This window comes from Schistosoma mansoni, chromosome 1, assembly GCF_000237925.1.
Source record: "Schistosoma mansoni strain Puerto Rico chromosome 1, complete genome".
In the NCBI taxonomy this organism is placed as follows: domain Eukaryota; kingdom Metazoa; phylum Platyhelminthes; class Trematoda; order Strigeidida; family Schistosomatidae; genus Schistosoma; species Schistosoma mansoni.
In genome coordinates this window covers 13,530,092-13,554,567 of record NC_031495.1, presented here as the reverse complement: position 1 = coordinate 13,554,567, position 24,476 = coordinate 13,530,092, and the positions used below count along the sequence as shown (strand labels likewise).

General features: G+C 34.2%; 2 protein-coding genes across 2 annotated transcripts in view; both read right to left on the bottom strand.

The window, feature by feature from the left end:
- Nucleotides 1–24,476, bottom strand: part of Smp_141360 (putative pyruvate carboxylase) — a gene marked incomplete at its 5' end in the record, with an annotated part of 53,014 nt that overhangs the window by 5,284 nt on the left and 23,254 nt on the right. Inside the window, 12 exons of the mRNA XM_018793321.1 lie at nucleotides 1,870–1,971; nucleotides 3,740–3,886; nucleotides 4,401–4,563; nucleotides 7,536–7,802; nucleotides 8,945–9,176; nucleotides 11,146–11,396; nucleotides 13,667–13,823; nucleotides 15,836–16,060; nucleotides 19,031–19,120; nucleotides 20,276–20,420; nucleotides 21,402–21,584; nucleotides 24,224–24,386. Of these exons, the coding sequence (XP_018647845.1) occupies nucleotides 1,870–1,971; nucleotides 3,740–3,886; nucleotides 4,401–4,563; nucleotides 7,536–7,802; nucleotides 8,945–9,176; nucleotides 11,146–11,396; nucleotides 13,667–13,823; nucleotides 15,836–16,060; nucleotides 19,031–19,120; nucleotides 20,276–20,420; nucleotides 21,402–21,584; nucleotides 24,224–24,386 (2,125 nt within the window). The remainder of the gene's footprint in view (nucleotides 1–1,869; nucleotides 1,972–3,739; nucleotides 3,887–4,400; nucleotides 4,564–7,535; nucleotides 7,803–8,944; nucleotides 9,177–11,145; nucleotides 11,397–13,666; nucleotides 13,824–15,835; nucleotides 16,061–19,030; nucleotides 19,121–20,275; nucleotides 20,421–21,401; nucleotides 21,585–24,223; nucleotides 24,387–24,476) is intronic.
- On the bottom strand, nucleotides 5,304–5,453 carry Smp_188100 (putative pyruvate carboxylase; the record flags this gene model as incomplete). Its single annotated transcript, XM_018793322.1, has 1 exon — nucleotides 5,304–5,453. The coding sequence occupies one exon, from the start codon at nucleotides 5,451–5,453 to the stop codon at nucleotides 5,304–5,306; it is 150 nt and encodes a 49-aa protein (XP_018647846.1).

Sequence of the window (24,476 nt, the reverse complement as noted above, 5' to 3'; positions counted from 1 at the left end):
CAGATGTCTTTACCTTTCGCTTAGTTTACATACTTGAGCATTAAAGTCACCATCTACTATTACTACATCAGAGCGCCTAGCTTTTCGGAAAAGGTCGGAAAGCTTTCTGTGAAACTCATCTTTTACATCATCTGAGCTGAAGTCAATGGGAGAGTAGGCAGAGACGACGAAGAAGCAACGACGAGCGTCCCTATCTTTCCAAATCCTTACAGCTAGGTTTAGTCGGACAGCGCGCAGACGACTATCTACTGGGATCCAGAGTAAAAGAGCTAGTTCTGCCCTAGAACTTAATGCTATACCTACACCACCGAGTTCACGGGAAGCTGCATTAGGACTTCGAGATACACCAAGCGTGAATCGAGTTGGTTCTTTATTATGACATGGTAAGGTCAAATGAATGACGTTACTCGGATCCTGTATGCGCGTTTCGGAGACGCAGCACACATTGATGGTGCGAGATTTTAAAGTCTTAGCTAAGGAGGCCTGTTGTCCTATTTGGCACAATGTTCGGACGTTAAAAGCTCCTACATGTAGTTTAGAGCGTGGTTTTAGGAGACCAGAAATAATGTTGCATATACTCGAATCGTTTACCGTAGCAGTGTGAGGTGATAAAAGGACGTGAGAAGGGTTAGTCGTGGAGATAGAAAAGTTATTAGGAGGTGTAGGAAGGATTTGAATGTGACCAACTCGGTCTTATGTGCTGTTACGGGTATGAGGGCTGCCCATACCGTGGAAGGGTATTTCTTGAGGGACCTGAAAAGGAGGTCTGATTAATGTTGATCATACGACCTGGGAGCGTGACCACAGAGTCCAAGGGACAACTGCTTGAGGCCGGTCACTCACGGCCTCTTTGTGGGAGGTTTCTGACGTGTTAGCTCCGTTCTTCAAAGGACCTTACCGCTGGAGACGGAAATCCATGAGGTCAGATGAGGTGTGACATTTTAAAGGTCGACCTTTTCTAACCCCTTCCTTATGACAATGAAGTATCGCTGCAAATGCTGGTTATCCAAGGGAAAAACCTTACTGCTGTCACACCCCTCTACAGTCAGCAGTATGACTTCACCCTCAGAACTCGAGGTGCTGCTTTTAGTCTTACCGTTCTCCAATCGACCTGCCTGGCATGGTAGAATCTACAGGAACATATGTTCCAGCCAATATGGCTCGGTCGGATCATCACGATAGGCAAGCCCGACCACCACGTCAAGGTAGCAGCTACGGTCGGGAGTTTCATGATAGATCCAAGCAACCATCCAGTACTTCTTGGTTCTCAATGGTTATCTAAGGTAAATCCATGACGTAAACTACTAAATGAAGGCATATTTAAACTATTATCATCGGAAATAAAGAACATATATAAACGGACAAGATGACAATTTACATATAGACAGTACATGTCATTCCATCGAGGCGTATTTTTAAATAATGCCTAATGGTGAAATTCATGTCACGTTTTTCATCTTATTTTTGATGAGTCAGATGAATGTACTTTCACTCTCTTCAGTGTGGATGTTAACAACGTGGTGGTCCAGAGTAGTGTTATTCATCTCATGAAACACTTTCTTCAAAGCTGTTAAATCCCGATAGACATCATTTGTTCAAAAGTCATGAATATTAACAGCATCAAGGTACAAACCGTAATTGGATGTTGTTTTTAAAACTATACAGACAGAAGAATTTTTTCGTGTACATAATAGTTGTTAATTACGATAAAAAAACTCGCAGTACGTAGGATATTTTTGATAGTATAACAGTCTAAATAACGGGGCTTTCTAAATCAGATATTGACATTTCAATAGTGTAGGGAGTGAGGAACAAAATAGAATATTGAAATGTTTTACCAAAAAAACACAATTTGAATGGATTACTTACTGGAAATTCCTCAGCAATTTTAGGTCCTACAAAAAACATACGAGTTGGTAGACGATCCACAGGACCATAGATTTTACGGAACTCTTCAAATTCATTAAATACCTGTTACAATTAATTTATTAATGTGTGCATATTTTAGGAAGAAATAATATTCATTAAAAAGGATTAAAAACCAATCTGGAAAATTATTTCAAAGTTTAAGGAAAAAAGATCACAATTCCAGGAGTAGTGACGACTCGGTAGTTTCGGACTTTCACTTTCAACTTCTAATTCACTTGTCCAGACCACGATCGACTTGCTTTGGTTTAGGGAACTATATAGTATCACTAGCTCTTATATTTGAAATGTCACTTAAAGCCAAGTGACACGAATCTGTACCCGAAAAACTAATTAACTGTAATATCTGTTTTCAGAGTACCATACTTGTTAAGTACTTTCGGTATAGACATAGTGTACATTAGTTGGTGTACACTGCTGAAGTCTCATGCTAGGATGAAGCGAGTGTTTAATGATCTTTAGTTTTCTTCAGTGATTCTTTGACGGTTATCAATTCGTAGCACATAAAACTATCTTTAAACCAATCAAAATTCCAAATATTTTTACTTGTGTTAAAAAAGTGGCTCGACATTAAGTGTCACCAACAAACTGTCGATGGCTGATTAAAGAAAAAACATTCTCTGAATAACATTTGAGAGATTAACTCAAATTATCAGTTGACTGGAGTTACAGAATGAAAATAAGTATATCAAAATATCTCAGAATGCATTAAAACTATGAATGACTAGAGAGTTTCACACTGTCAACTTTAAGAGATTGTACGAGCGCTTAAATATTAAAAAATATGACCCAGAATTAGTGTTTAAGCACAAGAAAAATCAATTTACACCAAACGGGCCCAGGGTAAAAGTCGATTCAATTGAGAATATTCCTTTTCACAAGTTGAAAATAAAACACTAATGCTATGTAATAAGAATCACTACATGCTTAATAATGAATAACTTCGAGAGATAATTCCCTGGATTTTAGTGGAATTCATAACATTGTCACCAACAAAATTACATGGTCACCGCGCTACGCCGAAAACTGGTTGAAATTGGAGTTGAATCATTGAGTACCGACCAAGCGGTTCTAATAGGTAAGTATTCGCCACGAGACACGAACGTCCTGTGTTCGATCCCTGACGAATGCATGGGTGCACATTGCTGAGGGGTGGCAGACTAATGTGGAAAAGCTGTCAAAAGATTTCTGGTTTTCATTGTTACTTCGAGTGATATCAGTCTGTGACGGATACATCCAACAAATGAGCTAAGTGATAGTAAGCAGTTAAATAAATTCTCCTGATTATTCTATTCCCGACAATGATTTGATGCCTTTTGTTATGGTTTGAGATGCCAATCAATATCACATACCAAACTCACTAATCGGAATTTTGATTATATTATTCTCTATCCTGCGTTTACTGTTCTATTTAAACGTAGCGTCCAAACCTGGCCGACCTGTACAGTTAACCTTGAGCAAACACACAAGCTACATTCTTATTGGTCCTCTCTCCACAAGTTTTCCTTTATCCTTAGTTTTGAGTCCAAAGAGAAGTCGGTAGCATCTACCAAACTATGTTTCAATGACTCAGATCAGTCAACAATTATCCTAAAAATCTGTTATCTTATATACACGAATTATCAGATTGAACCGCATACCAGATGAGGAATAATACTTTAAACACTATCATGTCATAAGTGGTAGAAAACAAGCAAACAAGACATGATTAATTAACAAGAGTTAAGGAGTGGTAAGACGTACAGCGACAGTTAATTGGTCCACTAGAATCGTACAATGAACAAATATTGAAATAAAACAAATGCACCATTACCTTAGGATATAGAGCTGCTGACAGTAGATCGCGTTCATCAAAATCTCTTTTGAATTTCTCCTTTAATTGTTTAGCTAATTTATCAAAATCAAATGGTTCCATGTGTGAACCAACACGCTCTGTTTTAGCCTTTTGACCTCGCATAATCTGGGTTCATTTTATTATTTTTAGGATGAAAATAATGATAGAAGAAAAGTTGATTTATGAAAGTACGATAAAAGGATTATTCAAAATTTTAATGATTGATTTTAATATTACTTGGTTATTATAAATCAATATTTTATTTAAGTGTAATGTTAATTGGTGTAGAAGTAGGTTGAAAAGAAGTTGGGGGTAGACAAATTAAGAATTCTCATCAGTCGATGAAGTCATTGACTGTTGATTTGAGTCATACTGGTAGATTAAAGTTATCTGTTTGTGATCAGCGGTTGTAGACGTTTGGGGATATGGCTAAGAATCGTCCAGTGACTCAGATGCATTCACTCCTCTAGATGATGAATTTCAGTATTCCATTATATATACATATATAAATTACCATTGCCTTTTCAAACGATATTCTCGATGTTTAGTCTTTCATATTGTCGCGACTACCACATTGTCTCAATTCCTTTGCTATTTAGCTCATTATTCTCATCTTGTTGTTCTGATGTTATGTGAAAACTTGAGCTAAAGAGCAATTATGAAAGGCTCTATGGTAACTATGAATGACTGTAATAGTTGTAATGAGAAGGAATAGTGATGATCGATTGTTTGCACAATTACCGATTAATAGATAGTAAGTAATGTTGATAAGTGACGGGAACCACCTACAGATGAAGTTAATCCTAAATAAAAACTCATCAATAAAGTTTAAATAACTCACAGGAGTAGGTCAAAGCTCATTTACTCCAATATTCAGGCAATGGATATCAGACGTCATCATCACCATACATATATATTTTGTATACCAATTATCTGACAAATAATTACATTTTTATGAATTGTTATTATTATTAGCAGGTTTACACTACAGTTACTTATTTTGAAAATTTTTTACACTAAATAATCTACTAAGTACAAAGCAATATCACATTTGTCCAGTCTTTAGTGCTGATCCGAATTCATTGACAAAGTTGGAGTGTTGTCACTAGCCTAAGTGACTTAAAATTGTATGGACTGCGTTTGAAGGTTAGATAATCTGAGGCAACCGGTAAGAACTTTGTGATAGTAACAAGAGTTCAAACCTTTCAAAGAGCATTCGTTTAAAATTGATGATGAATAGCGGCTAGCACGGAAGATAGCTACAGGGTTTCTCAACAGCCTTGCATCACCTGAGCGTATAACAATATATTTATGTGTGATGACGTGTTAAATCTGGAAAATATATGAGATGGACTGATTGGTTAGTTAAAAAGCCTTTAGTTTTATCTTTGGTCATTTAGTTGTATATATTTATCAAAGAGATTATACGCAATCATATTAGTTTGTATTGTAATGTTTCTTTAAAGATGTTTGTTTTCAATGTTGAGTTATCTATTTGTCAGCTGAGAATATCATTTTATACAATATCAGTCGACCATCTATCTTACTTACTTACCTTTGTTCTAAGTGGTTCAGGGAATCCACCATAAGGAAAACCAATTTCGCCGCTGAAAAATTCAATCACCGATGATGGAAAAGATAATTCTTCGGCTCGATCTAATACTTGTTGAGCTGTTAAACCATTTTGAACCATAAATTGAGCTAAATCTCCCACTATTTTTGATGATGGTGTCACCTATGGTAAATAAATTGAAATAATAGAATGCACAATAAATAAACAAAATCAGATGATTATTTGACATGATAAGGAAATTTTCGAAGTGAGAAACAGAACAAAAAACGTGTTCGATAAATTCGCGAATTCAGATTGTAAGAAATTCGTTCCAAAGGTAAATCAATTCTATTCTTTTAAAAATACCACCCCTCCATTTATGTTAATGTACTCGCTTCACTTCGGCTTGTGCTGTTCAGAAATAATATGTCTGCTACTCGAGATTCCGAAACTAACTTAGCCACTTCTTAGATTCTCTTAAATACTCCCCCTACAAGCGAGCTCCAAATAGTAGAGAAAAAGGTGCAAAAAGTAGGAATAAACGCTTTGCTTCATGGTTAGTTTAGATACAGTAAACAAGTTTATTTGCGGTTTTACGGGTGGCCTTCACATTCTAGGAGCTACTGGAAATAGACTACATTTCGTAACAAGATAAACAATCATCCAAGTAAAGTACGTCACATGACCCTTAGTCAACGATAGGAAAGCACAGAAAATGTTTTTTACAATATAAGAGGTCGAAGATCGTCCTGGCCTTGTCTCAAATAAAAATATTTCCATTGTCCTTACTGAGACGTTTTCTTCACTTGAAAAGAAGTGTTTTATTTAATATTGTATATTTATAAACAGCCTACAATATTTCACAAATTTCTTTCGTAATTTGCCAATTTTCACCAGAAGCCATAATGCCCAAGATATTTAATAATCCCACCATTTACATGTAAGATTAAAAAAAATATGAGCCATTAAAATCCAGTTAAGTGGTTCACTGAAATTGTGTTGGTCATGAAACCTGACTGTCCTGTTTCTAAACATTATGCAAGACTGATACAGTCCTATATCCCGCTCTGTTTGCTCTTCATAACGGTTTGACAGTTGATATAACTTTATGATGGAAAACACAGTCAAATATTAATTATTTTACCAAGCAAATAAATGATAAATAGAATATGATACTAAATAAATAAGCTACTTAAAAACAAAATGATAATATTATGAAGAAATAAAACTGAAAAAATCACATTATAAATGACAAGAATAGCAATATTAAAAGATTCGATTCTCAACCACGAATAATTTCGTTCGGTTAAGAGATACAATAGGAAACTATAATAGAATAAAAGCTGTGGATGATACTTCACGATACTGAGTTATACCGATCTAGGGAGTCATGATATGTCAACAGATGAATTATCTGACATCAGTATTGTCTAGATGACGCTCTCCTATAGGGCGTAGACAAGGCTGCAAAAACAATGATAAAAGCAAAGTTGACGAATATCAATCATAAGATATCAAATTCCACAAAAGTGGAACAAACCTGTTTACACATTAGGGTTATTAACTTGATGTTTGATCATCACACTAAACTCACGAAGATGCCAAAACTCACCTCCCACACACACTTCGAAGTAAGTCGCTCTGGCTTTTTTTAAAAATAGATTGATTTCGTTCGTTACACCACTGCAATCGGTACTAGCATAACTACTCACAGGCATACGATTATCAGCTTCATACCATAGCTGACTGACACGGGTGAAAAAATAATTTTTTGATAGTTTTGTGAAAGTCCTTTACAATTCAAAAAGGTAAAGTACACGCCATAACTATAAACCCCAGATTGTGAAATGATGTTTCTTGAAGCTAATTTGTTATCATCTTACAGTAAGATTATATATTCTTCACACCTAAAAGCAAGAAACTTCTCCATGGAGAATAGATTCCTACTATTACTCAAACGAAAAAGTATTTCTTTCATATCCGTTTTCAGGATAAATTTTATAGAAATGTTCACCACACTCTACTTATATGTGATATATATAAGAAGTCAAGTAGTAAAATTAACTTACACATAACTTATAGAACTCCTAACCATATTCTCATATGAACTTACAAGTAACTTTCCAGATCTATTAATTTATCTTATCCTTGATCACTATGAAATTCTCTTTTTAAAAATGTCATTTATTTACAATAAAGGGACCAGAGAAAAATTATATAGACATATGTATGGTCACCTTAATTATATCACCTAAAAGTTGATTAGCTTCAGTATATTTACGTTTCACATTTTCAAATTGATCACCCAAACCAAGTGAATAAGATTGAAATTGTAAATTGGTATACTGACCACCAGGTATTTGATTTTCATATACATCAGCATTACCTGAACGCATAGTTGTGGTACATTCAAATGGTGCATATAAACTTCTCGTTTGTTCCCAGTAAGCCGAATAAGTTGATACATCTTCGGAAGATAAACCAGTATCACTGAAAATTAATAACGAAGCAACAGAACTTTATATACATATAAGCGTCAAGTGGTTGAAGATATAGCCTGGAGGGAACCCTATTCGATCTACGCGTCATGATAGTTTCCACTTGTCGCTAATCTTGAAGGGACTGATGATCCCTGTAGAATTTGGACTTATGTTACCCGACTTCCCTGTCTGAGGCGTTATCACTGAAATATTTGGCCCGCGGGTAAATTGTTGTAGGACTATAATATTTATAATTGATTGATCATTGAGTAGTGACCAGTGTCTTGTTTGTCCAGTCCGTTAGTGCTGGACGAAATCTATTGAATAAGTTGTAATGTAGTCACCAGTATAAGTGACGTGACATCACAGCGCACTGTTTAGATATTAGACGGTTGAAAGTGGCCTTCATCAAATCCTGAAAACAAGCTTCGTGCTAGCAAGGTATACCAGCAATCTTATGGGAACTAGTGTTCCACAGAACTCTGCTAGCACTAAAGGCTTATACGACCACTACTCAGTCATTAAATTGACACTCAAATCAACTGACAATTAATAAATATGTAGAAATCAAATTTAAAAAAATCATAACACTAAGGGATGGGGAAGATAATCAAAATAAACTTGCAGACATTGTGACAGTACAAGTGGTAACAACAACCAATCAACTATAAAATTAATTAGAAAAAGCTGCTAATCATTAATGGAGGGAATTCTCATAGCTTACTTCTATTTTAAATTTATGCTGATACCTGGATAGAAAATAGGAGTTTCGTAATTAAAATAGCCACCCCAGAGAATATAATTCTAACAAAAAGAAGATAACTCAATTCCTTAAAGTCTCATGTACTAGGATGGAAAAATTATCTACTAGCTCTCAGGTTTTGCAAATGTCGATTTCTTAGATTTACTTCATAATATATGGCATTATATATTATTTACTCTTGTAGTGAAAAATAGATATTTGAACAAATAAGACGAACATCTTCATAATGGATTAAATAAAAACATTCACAAATATAGATTTATCAAAAAATCGAATACTCTGAAAACCTAATTTTAGCTTAATCAAATCTAAGTGAAATAACTTAACAAAGGAAAATATTGAAAATTGATTTGAAAAAAAAACAAACATAACAAAACATTGAGACCAACTTGTCAGTATGTTTTAAACAAGCGACAAGAGCACCCATACTCGGTTGACTAGTTAAACCAGACATACTGTCCACAGCAACATCGACAATATCAACACCAGATTCGGCAGCGGCCAATAAACATGCTACACCAGCACCAGCTGTATCATGTGTATGCAAATGAATTGGTATATCAGGATAACGATCTCGTATGGCTGACAGAAGTATACGGGCAGCATTTGGCTTTAATAAGCCTGAAACAAATAATAGTTAAAACATTGTAGAGAAAGAATTAGTTTAAACTTGAATATGGATAGAATAGGAAGTTGACAGTGCAACGATGTGTTTCGCAGTCTCTCTCCTTAACTATCAGAGATAAATATATAAAAGGTAAGCATAACTGAAATCAACAGAAAGAAATCATTTAAAGTATACTGATTTCATTTCCTTACTGGAGTAGGCGAAAGCTAGAATTAAGATTGGAGCTGCCAACCTAAGAAATAACATCAGACCATAGTCACTAACCGTTGGACTGAACTGTGCATGTAGGTGCAAACTACGTGGTTGGGCTCGCGCAATTATCATAAGTAACGGTTTGAGACGTTGTAAGATATGACTCAGAACTGATCACAATAACTCAAGCACATTGTTTATCTTCTTTGCCCTTCCTGAAATCTTGAGTTTTGAACTCATACTCTTCATTCCACAAACTCATTTTCCAATCATATTGCTCATACTTTATCTTTTATACTGCTCTGGCATCTATGTTGATAAATTCATCTCACTGTGTACATGTTTTGTGATAATTTGAACTGATGCACATGTCTATGAGGTTTTACGTTGCGTATGATCAACTGAGTGACTGAATTTCATCTATACAACATTTCTGAAATAAGTATTTATGTCTATACAATTTATTTACAGACAAAAATAAGTTTACATTTCAAAGAAAGATTAAAAAAACCCCACTATTGTTATTGTTCATTACAGCCTTATCAAAAAATCCATGATGAAAATAAACGTATATTAACTAATATTGTTAAAATGTGTATTTGAATCCAGAGATTACTGGTCCGAATCATATTTGAAGGCGTAAAATTCCTGGCTGAAGCCTATAGAATAATTGTCTGCTATCGCTGGAGACATAACATGAAATTAGTTGCGGTTACTCAGTCCCATTCACTCTCAATCTTCGGCTAAACATTCAGTTTAGTGACATAGTATTCTAACGTTATTCAGTCTCAGTTATTGTTTTTAGACTACATTTCCTATATTCAGCTATTCATTGTAGATTGAATTATTTCCCCTCTTTTGCTTCAGATTTTGATGATTTCGTTTTAGTCAATGTGATATTGGTGTGTGGCAGCTTGAACAAATAAATATTCGTGTTAATTAACATAGTGCCTATGACTGACAGTATTTTATAGATTCTATTATCATCTACTCTAATTTATAAGTACAGTAAAAGAGATTTCACTGGGGAGGGATGAAGATATGATATAAAACTATGATACATTCGATTGATAAAGCAATTGTAATGTATTTCTTAAACCATTAAACTTTTGACTAATAACAAAGATATGAATTATACCATTGTTAATATTTATTATTGAATTCCGATCAATCATTGTCTAGATATGTGCATTCTTAAATGATCCCTTCGATAAAGTCATTTTGTTACAAGTTTTATAGAACAGATGGGTTGTAATTAGGAGTGGGATCCAGGACACGCGTTTCTTCTCACTTGAGACTCATCAGATGCTTGATATGTCGAAGGAACATATGTCAACAAAGACATATAAATTCAGTCCTGAATATCAGTAAAAAAGTTAACCCTTAATTAATAACGATCTAAACTTCATGACCGGTAAATAAGTAAATAACTATCTGCACGTAGAAGCTAGGTGGCTAACGTGTTAGCATTTGAAGCGAAAGGCACTGAAATTGGGGTCTCAGTGTGAATATTAACATTAAGTTACAGGTACATTCAGTTGACAAGTCCCAAAATGGATGAAGCGCGTGTTCTGGATTTCACTACCAACCATAATCAATCTACTTCAACTAGGAGATTTCAGGAGGTTTGAACCCTTTTCCACTTAATTCAGTTTGAGTAACTAAGTAAATAGCTATCCACTCACACATTTATACATACAAAGCGATTTGTAAAAATCTATGCTTGAAATAATGACTGAATATATATAGAATTTAAATTGTTCTACTCACCTGCCATATCTTTAATTCCTAATATATGAGTTCCAGCTTTGACTAACTGATCAGTTAAATCCATATAATATTGTAAATTATATTTATCAAGTTTAGGATTTGCAAGATCACCGGAATAACATATGGAACCTTCAACAACTCCACCAGCTGTACCGACAGCATCCATCCCCATGATTAAATTTGGCAAGTAATTTAAACTATCAAATATACGGAATATATCGATGCCATTTTTTACAGCAACCTCACAAAATCTACCAAAGAAAATGATGATAACGGTAAGATTGGAGAAAATAAAGGTGAGACAGCGAAAACAAAATTTGGTTAAAAAAAACAACATGACTGCTATTATAAAGTAAACTATTTTGAATATCAAAAGAGATTGACTGAAATACTATCAGATGTTGGAACAAAATGAAGATCTTTAGTAATTTACCTGTTCAGTAATTGACTGAAGTATCAGATTACTGAATGACTTGAATTTGATATTGAATGAGGTTTTTACTGTCTATTCTTAACTAAGAAATCATAAACCAAAATGAAACAAGTCTATTACTTCCTGATTTGTGGTCGTCCTCGTTACGAATTGTAGATACAGTCTAGTCATTATATATGGGTTTTCTAACGTTTGACTGAATCAGCAATCAGTTGATCATACGCAACGTAGAACCTCATAGACATGTGCATCAGTTCAAGTTATCACAATACATGTACACAAGGAGATGAATTTATCAACATAGATGCCAGAGCAATAGAAGTACGAACAATGTTAGTGGTAGTAGTAGAAAAGATAAAGTATGAACAATATGATTGGAAAGTGAGTTTGTGGAATGGAGCGTATGAGTTTAAAACTCAAGATTTCAGGAAGGACAAAGGAGACAAAGAATGTACTTGATCTTAATACTTTATAATCTTAACACATACACGCACATATACACACAAAGAAACACTGGTCATTATGATTTAACAACAAAATTGAATAACTCCTTGATATATGAAGCAATCAATATCCAACTTTCTGTTGGAATAGATTCAAACAAAAGATTGAAAGTGAAAAAACCCAACAGTTTCCATGAGAATCAGGGTAAGATCGTGATCTCTGAATCCCATTTTGTCATTCACCATGCAAAATAATGTTTTAATTTTTGTTGATTACACATTCAAAGCATTGGATACTCTATTTGATTTGAAAAATAAAATATATTTAGTTACAAGTTTTAATAATACCTACAATTAAAACAACAGATATTGGGTTCGAGTTTCAATGTGAATATCAACACTGATATCCAGGTTATGTCTCTCTGACGAAATCCCAACTAAAGTGAAACACCTATCATGAATTTCACTGTTAGCTACTATCATCTATCTTTACTAAAGAAAAGTAATATGTGCTTTCTACTAACTATGACCCTATTTTAATTAATAAATCATTCGTACTGTGATCTCATGAGCTGATGTCTTATTGTTGTCTTCATTATAGAACAAAACATTAAAACATTCATTTAAACAACCTTAAACTTCAATAGAAATCATTGAAAAGTGAATACCTTGATCAATATTAATTATACCATGAAACATTAAAGTATAACGTAAAAATAAGGATAATCATGAAAGATGTGATGTAAGTAGATTTTAAGAAATTCAGTGATTTTTCTTAATGGAACTTAATGAAAAAAATAGTAATAAACTTACAATCTTACAGACTTGGTTTTTAATGAATATTCACAGAGTGAAAGAGAGAGAGGAAGAAAGAAAGAAAGTGAAGCGAAGCGATAATCTTTGTATTTCAACGATTCAATTAATTGATTGAAGCTGAAAGTGTTTTCGCGATCTAAATGTTTATTGTGATAAATTTCAAATTTCAACACGATATCGAGACTAACGGCTATATTGTAAATTCATTGATAGAACTCAATCTGTACTAAGGAATTAGATAAACATGATATTAATCATTTTTTATTCTGGTTAGCGTTGTTTTTACCAAGGTTATTTACTACGGAATAGGGTTACTGATCCCATACCCAACTCTCTTCCTTCACCCGGGCCTGGAACAGGTAGTAAAAGTTATGGGCGGATTAATTAATTGCTAATTATTTAATGGAACTGAATCTTGATTCTATGTATAATTATTTATTTAACACTATATATGTAAAAGGATATGCAGATGAGATTGTCATGCTTTTTGAATACTTTTTTTTATCAATAATTCTTGAAGAAACTAATAGTTTCATAGAAATCTGAACTTTATTAAACTAATTTTAGGCGTTAAATAACTTGGAATTGGTTTTTTTCCGGCAATGAGGGATTTACTTTCGGATTAGAATTAATTATAATAATCGGTCAGTGTAAAGCACACTACATTACACTGAAAACAAATAGCTTGCATATAGAGCTTTTGATTTGCAAAATTAATCGTGATCAGGTCAAATTTGTAGTAACAGTAAATGTACATTCACTAAATAATAAATGAAAACCAATGATAAACCTAGGTTAAACAAGTTTTTTTTTTAGAGAATTTACTCACTTGTATATTATATTATCAGGATAGTTTTTATAACCAACTGCATTTGCACCACGTAGAAGCATTTGAAATGGGATATTTGGAATAATGTTGCGAAGTTGTTCTAAACGTTCCCAAGGACATTCATGAAGGAAACGCATGCTGACATCAAATGTAGCACCTAGATTGGATTGTTTTTAAATTGATGAAAAAAGATTGGAGATACTAATTGTGTTCACAAGAAAAACTTACCATTTTGTCAAAGTGCACACAAACTTTTTATGATTAAATATTTAAATACTGTATCAGTAAAGATTTCTGGAACTAGGTAGTCTGATTATTAATAGTTACTAACACGACATATTCTTAAAGATACAAATTAACATACAACGATATACTCCAGCTTGGCTATCATTGGGGGGGTTGAACTATAAGTGAATAAAATCAACTGAAAACATGGTCACAAATCTGTTGTAAAACGGCTATCAATACTTCAGTTCCTCCTACTAGTCCTATAGTTTATATCATGGGTTGACCTTGATTAGACAACCACTAAAAGCAAGAAAAGTTAGACAGTCATTTCATCTTTCTATATAACTCCTCAAAGGGCCCATTCACGACACCACCGGTGATCGGATCCAGGATCTTTACGTCTTGCAATAAACACCTAGCCTTCATACCATTGGGGTAGTGTCCAATAGTTCACACTTCTAACGTCATTCGAATTGCGATATTGTGCGATTCACTTACAATGCTATTGGTGGATGACAACTCTCTTACATCCGTTATGGTTGAACTCCACTGATCACAGTTTCTCACTAAAACCTCGAACTTAGCCACTAATGTGAGCATGTCGTTATTATTAGTATAGGAGATTGTATTTTGTAATTTACATCAATGATTGTTCTTCGTTACACAACCATTAAAAAGTAGGAAATACATGAAGGTCGTCATCAATGGGCACTGTTGAGGTATCCCATAATTGAATGAAACAGCCCTTCAATGCTCTGTGGCTTTCAATTCTTGTCTAGGATCAGTTCTTGCTGTAAACTACAAATTTTTCCCATTATTATTCACTACGATATGTTGAAGGAGCCTACGAACAATTCAGTGAAAGGAAGTGGGAAAAGACAGAAACATATCAGCAATCTATACTTGTCTATAATTACATCTACTCAGTAGTAAATGAGTTACATGTCAGTCTACAACAAACTGACTGCATTTACCCTGTTTTAATATGATATGTGTGTTTACATTACAGATTGATAGCATAATCTATTAGCCTCATAATAATACTCATCAAGCCTTAAATAGAATTTTAAAAAGAACTCGAATTACGAGACGATAAGTAGAGGATTTATACGAAATATTCTTGTCTTAACGAATCTAATTGAGTATTCCATTTGAGAAAAATTATAAAGTATTGATGACTTCAACTGCTATCGATTTCTAGTTTGAATATACATGAAGACATTGACTGCTTGTCTGAGTTATTTTGGAATGTGAAAAATTCCTCTCAGTGGACTGACTTGAGGTGTAACAAATTCGATCGTTTCACACCCGTTTTCAATCCCACGTTGATAACAACTGTATGAAATTAGCTCATCTACTATTTGAGGATTTGTGTGCTTACTTCTCAGTCTTATTTTAAGCACGATCGTAAGTAATACCATATGTTTTGGCAAACCAAAATAGTTATGGACTGAGTTCGATCTCGCGACTTGCTGGCTGAAATTCGGATTGCTTAACCATTGACCCACAGTTCAACACAGCTGTGCGACTTATTCATTTATTAATTTAGCTCGAGAAACAACGGAATGTATATTTTATTATCAAAACCCATAGGGTCTTTAATTATATTAAGTGGTGGTTTTTGCAATTAAACGAGTATTTTCTGTTCCTCTTAGCTTTTATTCATGTGTTAACGGTTTTAAGACAACCTCTGCATATAACTTTCTCAACTTTAAATGTTTAGCTAAGAATGGGTGCATAGACAAATTTTCTAAATGCATTTCATTAACAATCATCGTGGTAATGTATTTGGCGGTCAGAAAGCACAGGAGATTGTTGGTACATGAAAATAATACAGGAAATCTATGATTTTTCATAACTAACAACCTTAGTCATTCAGTTAGCATATCTATTGGGCAGTTCATTTATAAGAAAAAAAGCTAATATACCAGAATACCATACCTCCCCAATTTTCTATGCTGAATAACTGTGGCATCTGATAGGCCAAATATGGTCCAATACGTAGAAGATCAAAAGTACGTACTCGTGTTGCTAAAAGTGATTGATGTGCATCACGCATAGTAGTATCAGTAATTAGAAGATGTGGATGTGATCTGATAGCTTTGGAAAATTCAACCGGCCCCTTTTCTAGTAACATATTACGCCAACCACGTGGAATATGATTGGCTACAACAAAATAAAAACAATAATATACAAAAGTGCATAAGTGTAAGTAAGGTACAACTTTTGTTCTATAGTCAGTGAATATGCGAAAAACGTTTACCTACTGCTACATGAAAACTAACAATATCTCCTTTTGAGTAAAAAAATCTATGAGAGTGTTTACCAACAATTTTTACTTTAGGTATTTGACACAAGTCGATAGGAAACTCGTTAAATCACAGCCCACTGTACAACATAAATTTAGTCCAGTCTACATAACTAGATTGAGATAGTACTGTGAGGTGTGGCCAAGTCATGGCTTAAAGGATTCCCCGTCAACTACCTCCAACTACTATCTTACATCTCGACATAGTGCACAAGATATCCAGTTACTTAGACCAATAGATACATAGCGACTTGACTGATAGATTCGATCAACACTAAAAAAGACTAGACAAGCATAACTTTGATCATTACCCAAAGATCAGTCAATTATAGTTTGTACTTAAACTAAATCTATTCTGGTTATATTTAGTGATTATCAAATGTAATATGATTCATATTGACTTTTTTCCCTATTATCTTTATCTTATTTACCAATTTGTTTAGTTTCTTTCTTAATCCTAATACATAAATATTTTAACGAGTAAATATGTGGCTCATATTGCGTTAACATACATTACATTACTTCTGAAAACCTTCGTCTTCCCATCGTATGATCCAAACATTAAATAATCCCAATAAACAAACAGAAAGGATTATTTTAACTACTCTTGAACTACAGAAAAACGAATGTTAAGTAAAGTTGAATGGTGTTTAACAGTGGAATTCAGGATACACGTCTCGACATTAACATCAACGACTGGAAAATACAAACCATTTCACATAATGAATAAAAGGACAATTAACTAAGAGACGGTATGATTTACAGCTGAGGTGAAGGTTACCACAACTAACCAGTTTGATAACAAATTAGTAATTTAATGCTTTTTGATAGGGTCAACTTAAAAAAAAGAATACATGAATGTTTCATAACGAACCAAATAGAATAAAAATAATGTTCAAAGGATGAAGTAATTCATATAGTTAAGTGTAGGAGTGAGCTTATTATTATTATTACTATTTGTTGGGGATGTTAGCCCCCTAGAACTCACTTTATAAATGTCCTATTTGTTCCGACCCAATCAATGGAACCATTTATCTAGTTGTGGTTGACGCCTTTTTAAAATGACCAGAAGTTCTTCCCATCATGCCATCAACAACTAACCAAAACGATACAACTTTTGACGTAGATTTTCGCCCGCAATGGATTACCGGATGTAGTTGTATCAGACAATGGTTCGCAGGTCACCTCCACTCAGTTTCAAGATTCCTGCCAAAGGCTATCTATCAAGCATCTCCGCTCTCCACCTTACCACCCACAGTCAAACGGCCAGGCAGAAAGATTCGTGGAAACGTTCAATAGGGCTCTAATCAAGGGGAGAGGGCTCCCGTCAAAACACTACAGAACCTCTTATCCATCTACCAAACGACACCGAATGATATGCTACCAGGGCAGAAGTCCCCGGCAGATATCCTCATGGGAAGAAAATTGAGGATGATCCACAATCTTATGCTTCCAAAAACCACACCACCATCACAGTCCCGGAAGTTGCCGACGTACGAGGTTGGATGCCCGGTGTTTGTTCGGGACTACAGACCAAATCATGGTCCCTGGGCTGAAGCACATGTGGCCGGGAAGTTAGGCAAATTCATATACGAGGTAGTGGTGAGAAGAGACAGGTGAACTCGATACAGAAACCAGATACTTAAGCGGCTAGCCCCAATTCGTCTTTTGATAGAAGGAAATCTTCCGCTCGACATCCTGTTGGATACTTCTAATCTATCCGTAGTCCCTATACAGGAAGAAGTACAACGACAAGTCGAGTTACGATCCAGGTGGTGGTCACTCCGACAACGCCGACAGACGGTCAAGATGTGAATGGACCTTAGGAACGCACGTTATTAAAAAAGGAGGTGTTGGGGATGTTAGATCCCCAGAACTCGCTTGGCGAATGTCTTATTTTTGCAATCTTACTTTTGAAATTTTAATTTCTTATTTTCACACCAGAATCGCACTTTTTCACTTTCATGTCGTATTTCCCACTTGGGGGGGACCTTAGATGTCATTGGTTCGTTGTCTATTTTAATATGCCATTCTGTAACGTTTCCCAAGGACACTTTTATGCTGTATATACACGCTTGTGTTTGTGGTTGTTTTTCGTGCTTCTGGCTGCTTGTTGAATACATGTCCCTCTTCTGAACCTGGACTTCTCTCTCTAGTTAGCGGGACTAGGATGCATCGGAATAGTTAGCTTATTTGGTCATTGAGTCACTGAGCCTTCGTTCCGTTCGCAGAATAAGTGAACTCGCAATCACTTCACACATAGCATTATTATCATTGTAAACATAAATATCGTTCGAAAATCACTGAAGACCCAGTTCAGTTTTCGTTATGCATCAACATTATTTAGAGAATTATCACCAAAAAACTACGTAGGACCGTATTAATTTGGTATGTTGTTAGCAGCATAATGTAATTTTGTGTGGTCGTCCGAGTCTGTTACTAACAGTAAAAACTTCCTATCTGCGTCTCCAAACAAGCTACAATAGTGAGAAAACCAAAAGTGAACAGGAAGCTTTAACCGTCTAAATTAAATAGACAATATATTCACACCCAATTCATAAATATATATATCTCTTTCTATCCAGAAAATAAAGTCACATTTTCTACTTATAGCCAGTAGCGTGCATCTATCATCATCCCATACTTATCACTTGGGTGTTTTCTGATTAACCTAGTGTATCAAAAGTTTTCAAAGAATTACATATATGTTATAGTTTTTAGATATTTTTTTATCGTTTCCAATTAAGAAATTAGGACGAAAAAGCATTCCATGACGTGTAATTGTGTAACAAAAGAAATTTTTTTTTAGAAAATCACTCATCACTTACCATAAGAAATTGTTGGTACCTTTGGTTCAATATCAGATGGTGGAAGTTGTGTAGCTAACATAGTAGATGGTCCATTAATCATAATATTACCTATTAAGAAGAAATAAGTAAATACAAAGTATGTGGATTAACACAAAACCATAGTACTGTGAACAAATCATCTGTTCAGGTAAAATAGTGATTGACTCGATCACTGTAGGCTAATTATATAAGTTCTTACAAAAGTTGGATAGTGACTAACAGTGGAACTTAGGAAGTGCGTTTCGTCCTGTGCGTGACTTTTCAGCCAGATGGTTAAAGGCACCTCATTTTCAGTCGTCGTGTCGTACATAGCATTAAAAAATCGCTTAATTTTACTAAATTAAGAAATACCTAAAGTTGTGTATATTGAAAACTAGACTAAAATTTAAGTAATTATTCAATGACAACAGAATTACTTCTCATTGATAGTGCATCTACGAACACAATAGGATGTGATAATCAGTCAATCAATGGCACGAGATTCTAGAGTTTAAGATTATAAGGCTTGCTGTATAATTTGACATAATGTTCTACTACTGAATGCTCTGACATAAAGTTTAGAATACGATTTCAGGAGACTAGGAATAACATTTTGTGAGCTTGAATTGTATATTTTGGTATTCAAATTTAATGCAAAACTCCAATTAAGCGTATTAAGCTTCTTACTCATTTAAAGTTTAAGAATAAGTTGAGGATTTCTTCTCCCCAATGCCTCTGATTATTTGCTTTACCGGAGAAAATTGTTTATCTCTAAGACAAATTATTGTGTACATTTTTACTGAACATTTATCAAATATTTGGTTTGTGATATTTTCATATTGCTTTGACTGTAGGCTTTCAGAAAACCCTTTGATTATCAATATATTTTACGGTCCATAAATTACCGTCAATTAAGCAGCTATTGCCCAGTTTTGTGTTACTGGTGTCCTAGTTATGTACAAATTGTGATCTCTTATTTGTAGTAGGTTGTGGTCATGTAAATGATACATAAAATCATGAATCTTTGAGTCATAATAGTATAAAGTAGGTCGATCGGCTACGTTCGTATTCCGATTAACCACTACGAATAGAAAAATCTGAATGAACCAATCAACATTAAGATGTCCGGTTGTTGTTATTGGTTGACGTGACGATCATCGGTTTGGTTGGAGTAGAGGGAAGTCGTTGGAATTGATATAACGGTAAAATAATGATTAACAATAACGCTTCATTGAAACTACTTACCGATATAACGTAATAATTTTTGGGCACGTTGTTTAGCCGGAGGTAAATCAAACAGGTCAGGATGTTCATCAATAAAATTAGTATCGACAATCCCAGATAAAAATTGTTCATGTTTAATTACATTCATAAGAAATGGAATGTTTGTCTAGTTGGGGAAAGTAAACAAGCGAAAAGAAATAGTTTGAGGAGGGATCTTGTGGATACTGATTCAAGCTAAAGCTAATTTCCATCAAAGAGTAATGATATCAGCTTGGGAGAAGTTGGGACTCAAGAAGTCTAGAGATATTGTGATCATTACGAAACCTGAAGGGCTTCTGTCATACATGACATTGCATTGTATGTTGTTGACAATGAGCCGCAAACTAAGATCAAGAAGTTACCCAGTACTGATTCAGTTCTAAATGTTTCTCCAAATGACTTCAGTTCTTAGTGTTTATATTAACCTTCAAAAAATGTTTACTAAGTTAAATCAAAATATTTCCAGTTTAGAAACATGTCAAAATAATGAACCTGAAATAAACGAACATAAAAATACTGAGGACCTAGAAGTCCTTGTGAGAAATTGTGACATATCTAGAAAGAAACAGTTGTCACCGATCCCATCAAATGATCATTGCGCTATATAGTAAGTTGATCGCAGCTGAAAGGGTTTCTGTGGAGGCTGATTGAGCAGTTCTAATGGTTAAGGAACTAATCACGAGGCCTGAAAGTCTTGGATGCGACTCCTGGTAGATACACATGTAGTTGCTAAGGAGTCCCATACTAGGATGAAACAGTCGTTCATTACTCGCTGTTTCTCAATGGTACTCAAACTGAGATAAATCCGCGACGAACATAACCTCCACAAACGCTGAGTAAAGAGCTCAACTTAAAACCTGGAAGTCCTAGATTCAATCGTTAGTGAGTGCATGTATCCACACTGCTGAGAAGTCCTACACCAAGGCAAAATAATTATCCAGTACTATTTACTTTTAAATAGTTATTATTTAAAGTTATTCTGTGATGCCAATCTACAAAAATCCCTATTATTAATCTGATAAGTAATAATCAAGAATAACCATGTTAAGCGAATCATTAAAACCTTATATTTAAAAATATATACTCTGAATAACCATTATCCACTTACTTTAACACCATGTATACGAAATTCCGCCAATGAGCGTAGCATTTTTTTAGCAGCTAAACGAAAATCACTTGCCCGTGCAATTATTTTAACCAATAATGAATCATAATACGGAGAAATAATTGCACCGGCAAATGCTGAAGCTGAATCTACACGAATACCCATTCCTTCACCACTTTGAAATACCTAAATGGGAAGGTTCGAATTTTTTGGCAGAACGAAAAAATAGTGAAAATACTTTTTTTCAAATATACAGAATTAATTCGTACTAAGAGTTTATTTTACAATTTGAATAGATCAATTTAGAGTATATGAAAAGTTAACACCCTTATAGTGCTTTTTCTCAAGATCAGTTCTGCAATTTTTAAGATTTATACTACTTTTTAATCAGATAAGCATATCGATACTTGACTGATTATGTCGTCGGTTATCATGATGCTTCAGTGATAAGCGATATACATAGATGTGATAAGGGATCGGAAATGTGCTGAGATTATTCTGAGGACTAATTATATTTATTTATTTATTTAAACACATAAATATTGGTACAAAAAGGCATCAAATACATATGCACCACACAAGTCACTTGATTTGTGTATGGGTTGTGATACTGCCCGGGTGCCCAGACCGAAGCAGGTGAGAACTAAATGTAACAGGAATTTTTAATTAGGTAAATTTATGTCCACGTTTAACGGTTCCACTCTTTGTAAGGCACCGGTTGGAGGTTTTCGGCGGGAAACCTTGAACCTGGATTTCGTGCTTTTTGAAACTAGTCAGAAAGGCGTACCTGTAATGTCGAGGTAACTGATGCTCTCTTTTTATTCTTCGACCTAAATATCACTAAACATCATCAGTATTGGTTTACATTCGACAAGTATGAAACATACGTAGTGTCCTGACGTTTTTCATTATTGTTCAGAAAACCTTGCGTAATGTGTCAATCACGCAATTTTAATCATCGATTCATGCAATTTTGAAAACAAAATGTATACCTTGCTTTACATGATCGTAATATCATCTTAACTATATTTAAGATGTATACCGACAAATCCTAAAGCATATTGATATCAACAATTACCGTCTAGCTCTAATCATTGCTAGTGATTTCAATCTATCAACAACTTTATCATCGGTTTGATTATCAAGAGGCATTCACTCAACAATTATATTAGTTAGTTTTACATAAAGTTATATAATAGATAAGACTACAATACTTCCTTGAACATTTCAACACTTTTCGAAGAAATAAATATTTCAAATGAAAATTAACTAAAATTACAAATATCTTTGTCCTTATATATATATATATCTTAAGAAGTATGGTGGCATTATATCGTTATTAATAACGGTTTAAAAGATCGCAATGCGTTATTCACTTAGTTACAAATGCGCTGGGATATGCAAAGAAAAAGTCTGGTTGTAGTGCGAACAACAACACTCTGACATAGGTACATGCAACTGACGAGTCCCAAATGAAACGAAACGAACGTTTTGTATTCCACACCTAGACATAACCCATTTTATTCTATCGTTAGTAGTAAATATATTTTTGTTACATCCTAATGAGTAGAAAAATTGTATTTCTGACGTTTCGTGACTTGGGGTAAGCCACTTCTTTAGAGAAAATAAATAACTGGATTAACTTATGTTAATTTAACTCGGTTGCTTATTTACTCTAAAGAGGTGGCTTACATTAAATCACAAAACATCAGAAATACAATCTTTTTACTCATTGGGATATAACAAAAATATATTTATTATTATACCCAATGCTTAATTTATTTGAGACTATCAGGTCCAACCTTAGCATTGATACCCACATATTCTGTCGTTACGTCTAGATAAATCAGATTACTCTAGTTTTTACAATCCAATGATATCATCAAATCTTGACTTGTATATTAATATTATTATTATCATTTATTCATGAAATTTACAATAGCCTATTGAAATGTCCACTAATAGGTTAGGTCATGTGTTTGGTTCAAATAATTAACTACCAAGTCAATTTAGTGAAAAATGAACACACATATACACACACAAAACTGTTTACAATAACTAAGGTGATCTAAAATTAGTCTTAGATTTATGTGTGCTTTGTATTTATTCTAGTTCACACACCTAAGTTCCTATCTTTGCAACTAATCCGGACAAAAAAAGCGTTCAAGAACAAAGAATATTGGAACACAAACAATTGTTTTCAATATCTTTTTCATCATCAGACTCTTCAGTTATAAATTGGAAATGTCGGATTTCACGTGGATTAACTACTAGATACTAGAATTACTAATAAATCAAAAGAATCCCAGTGGTAATCTTGAGAGAAAGTCATTCATGAAATGCAAGAAAAAATTGTATGACTCAAAGTGACGATTGAGTTCTAACCAATAAATTAAAATCATATGTCCAAAAAAAGTATTTTGATAATAAAATAGGAGTTTAACCGTGTTGGATGGAAAATTACCGAGCAATATCGTGAATTGACTGAAGTTGAACTTATACACCAGTGGATTCAGGCTCAGTAGTCAAGAGATCAAGCGCTCGCGCACGAGATCGAAGGTTGTGTGTTCGATTATAAATGCGAAGTTGTGGATGGTCACCATCGATGAATTCCCAGTGCTGTCTGGTTTCTCATGATTGTTTAACTAAGGATAATCTGTGATGCAAGCTATAAAACAAGTTTTGTGCTTTCTAAGACAGACTTACATAAGACATAAGGATTTTAGGGAAATAACATTATTGAAGTTATTAGTACATAATCTTTACGAAAAAAACGTGCTTCAGTAATTTCAAACTTTTCCCATAACTTTTTCGTTACAACTTACTTCAATACGTCCAGAATCAGGTTGAAACTGTTTTGCTGGATCTTCAGTAGTAATACGACATTGTATAGCAAAACCATGTGGTTCAATTTTATCTTGACTTAAATTAAGATCACTTAATGAACGGCCTTCAGCTAGACGAATTTGTGATCGAACAAGATCTACACTACAATTGAAAATAAAAATTAAGGTGATAAACAAAATACAAATCTCAATTATTGTGGTACAAAACATTTTTCTATACATGTGATTAGCT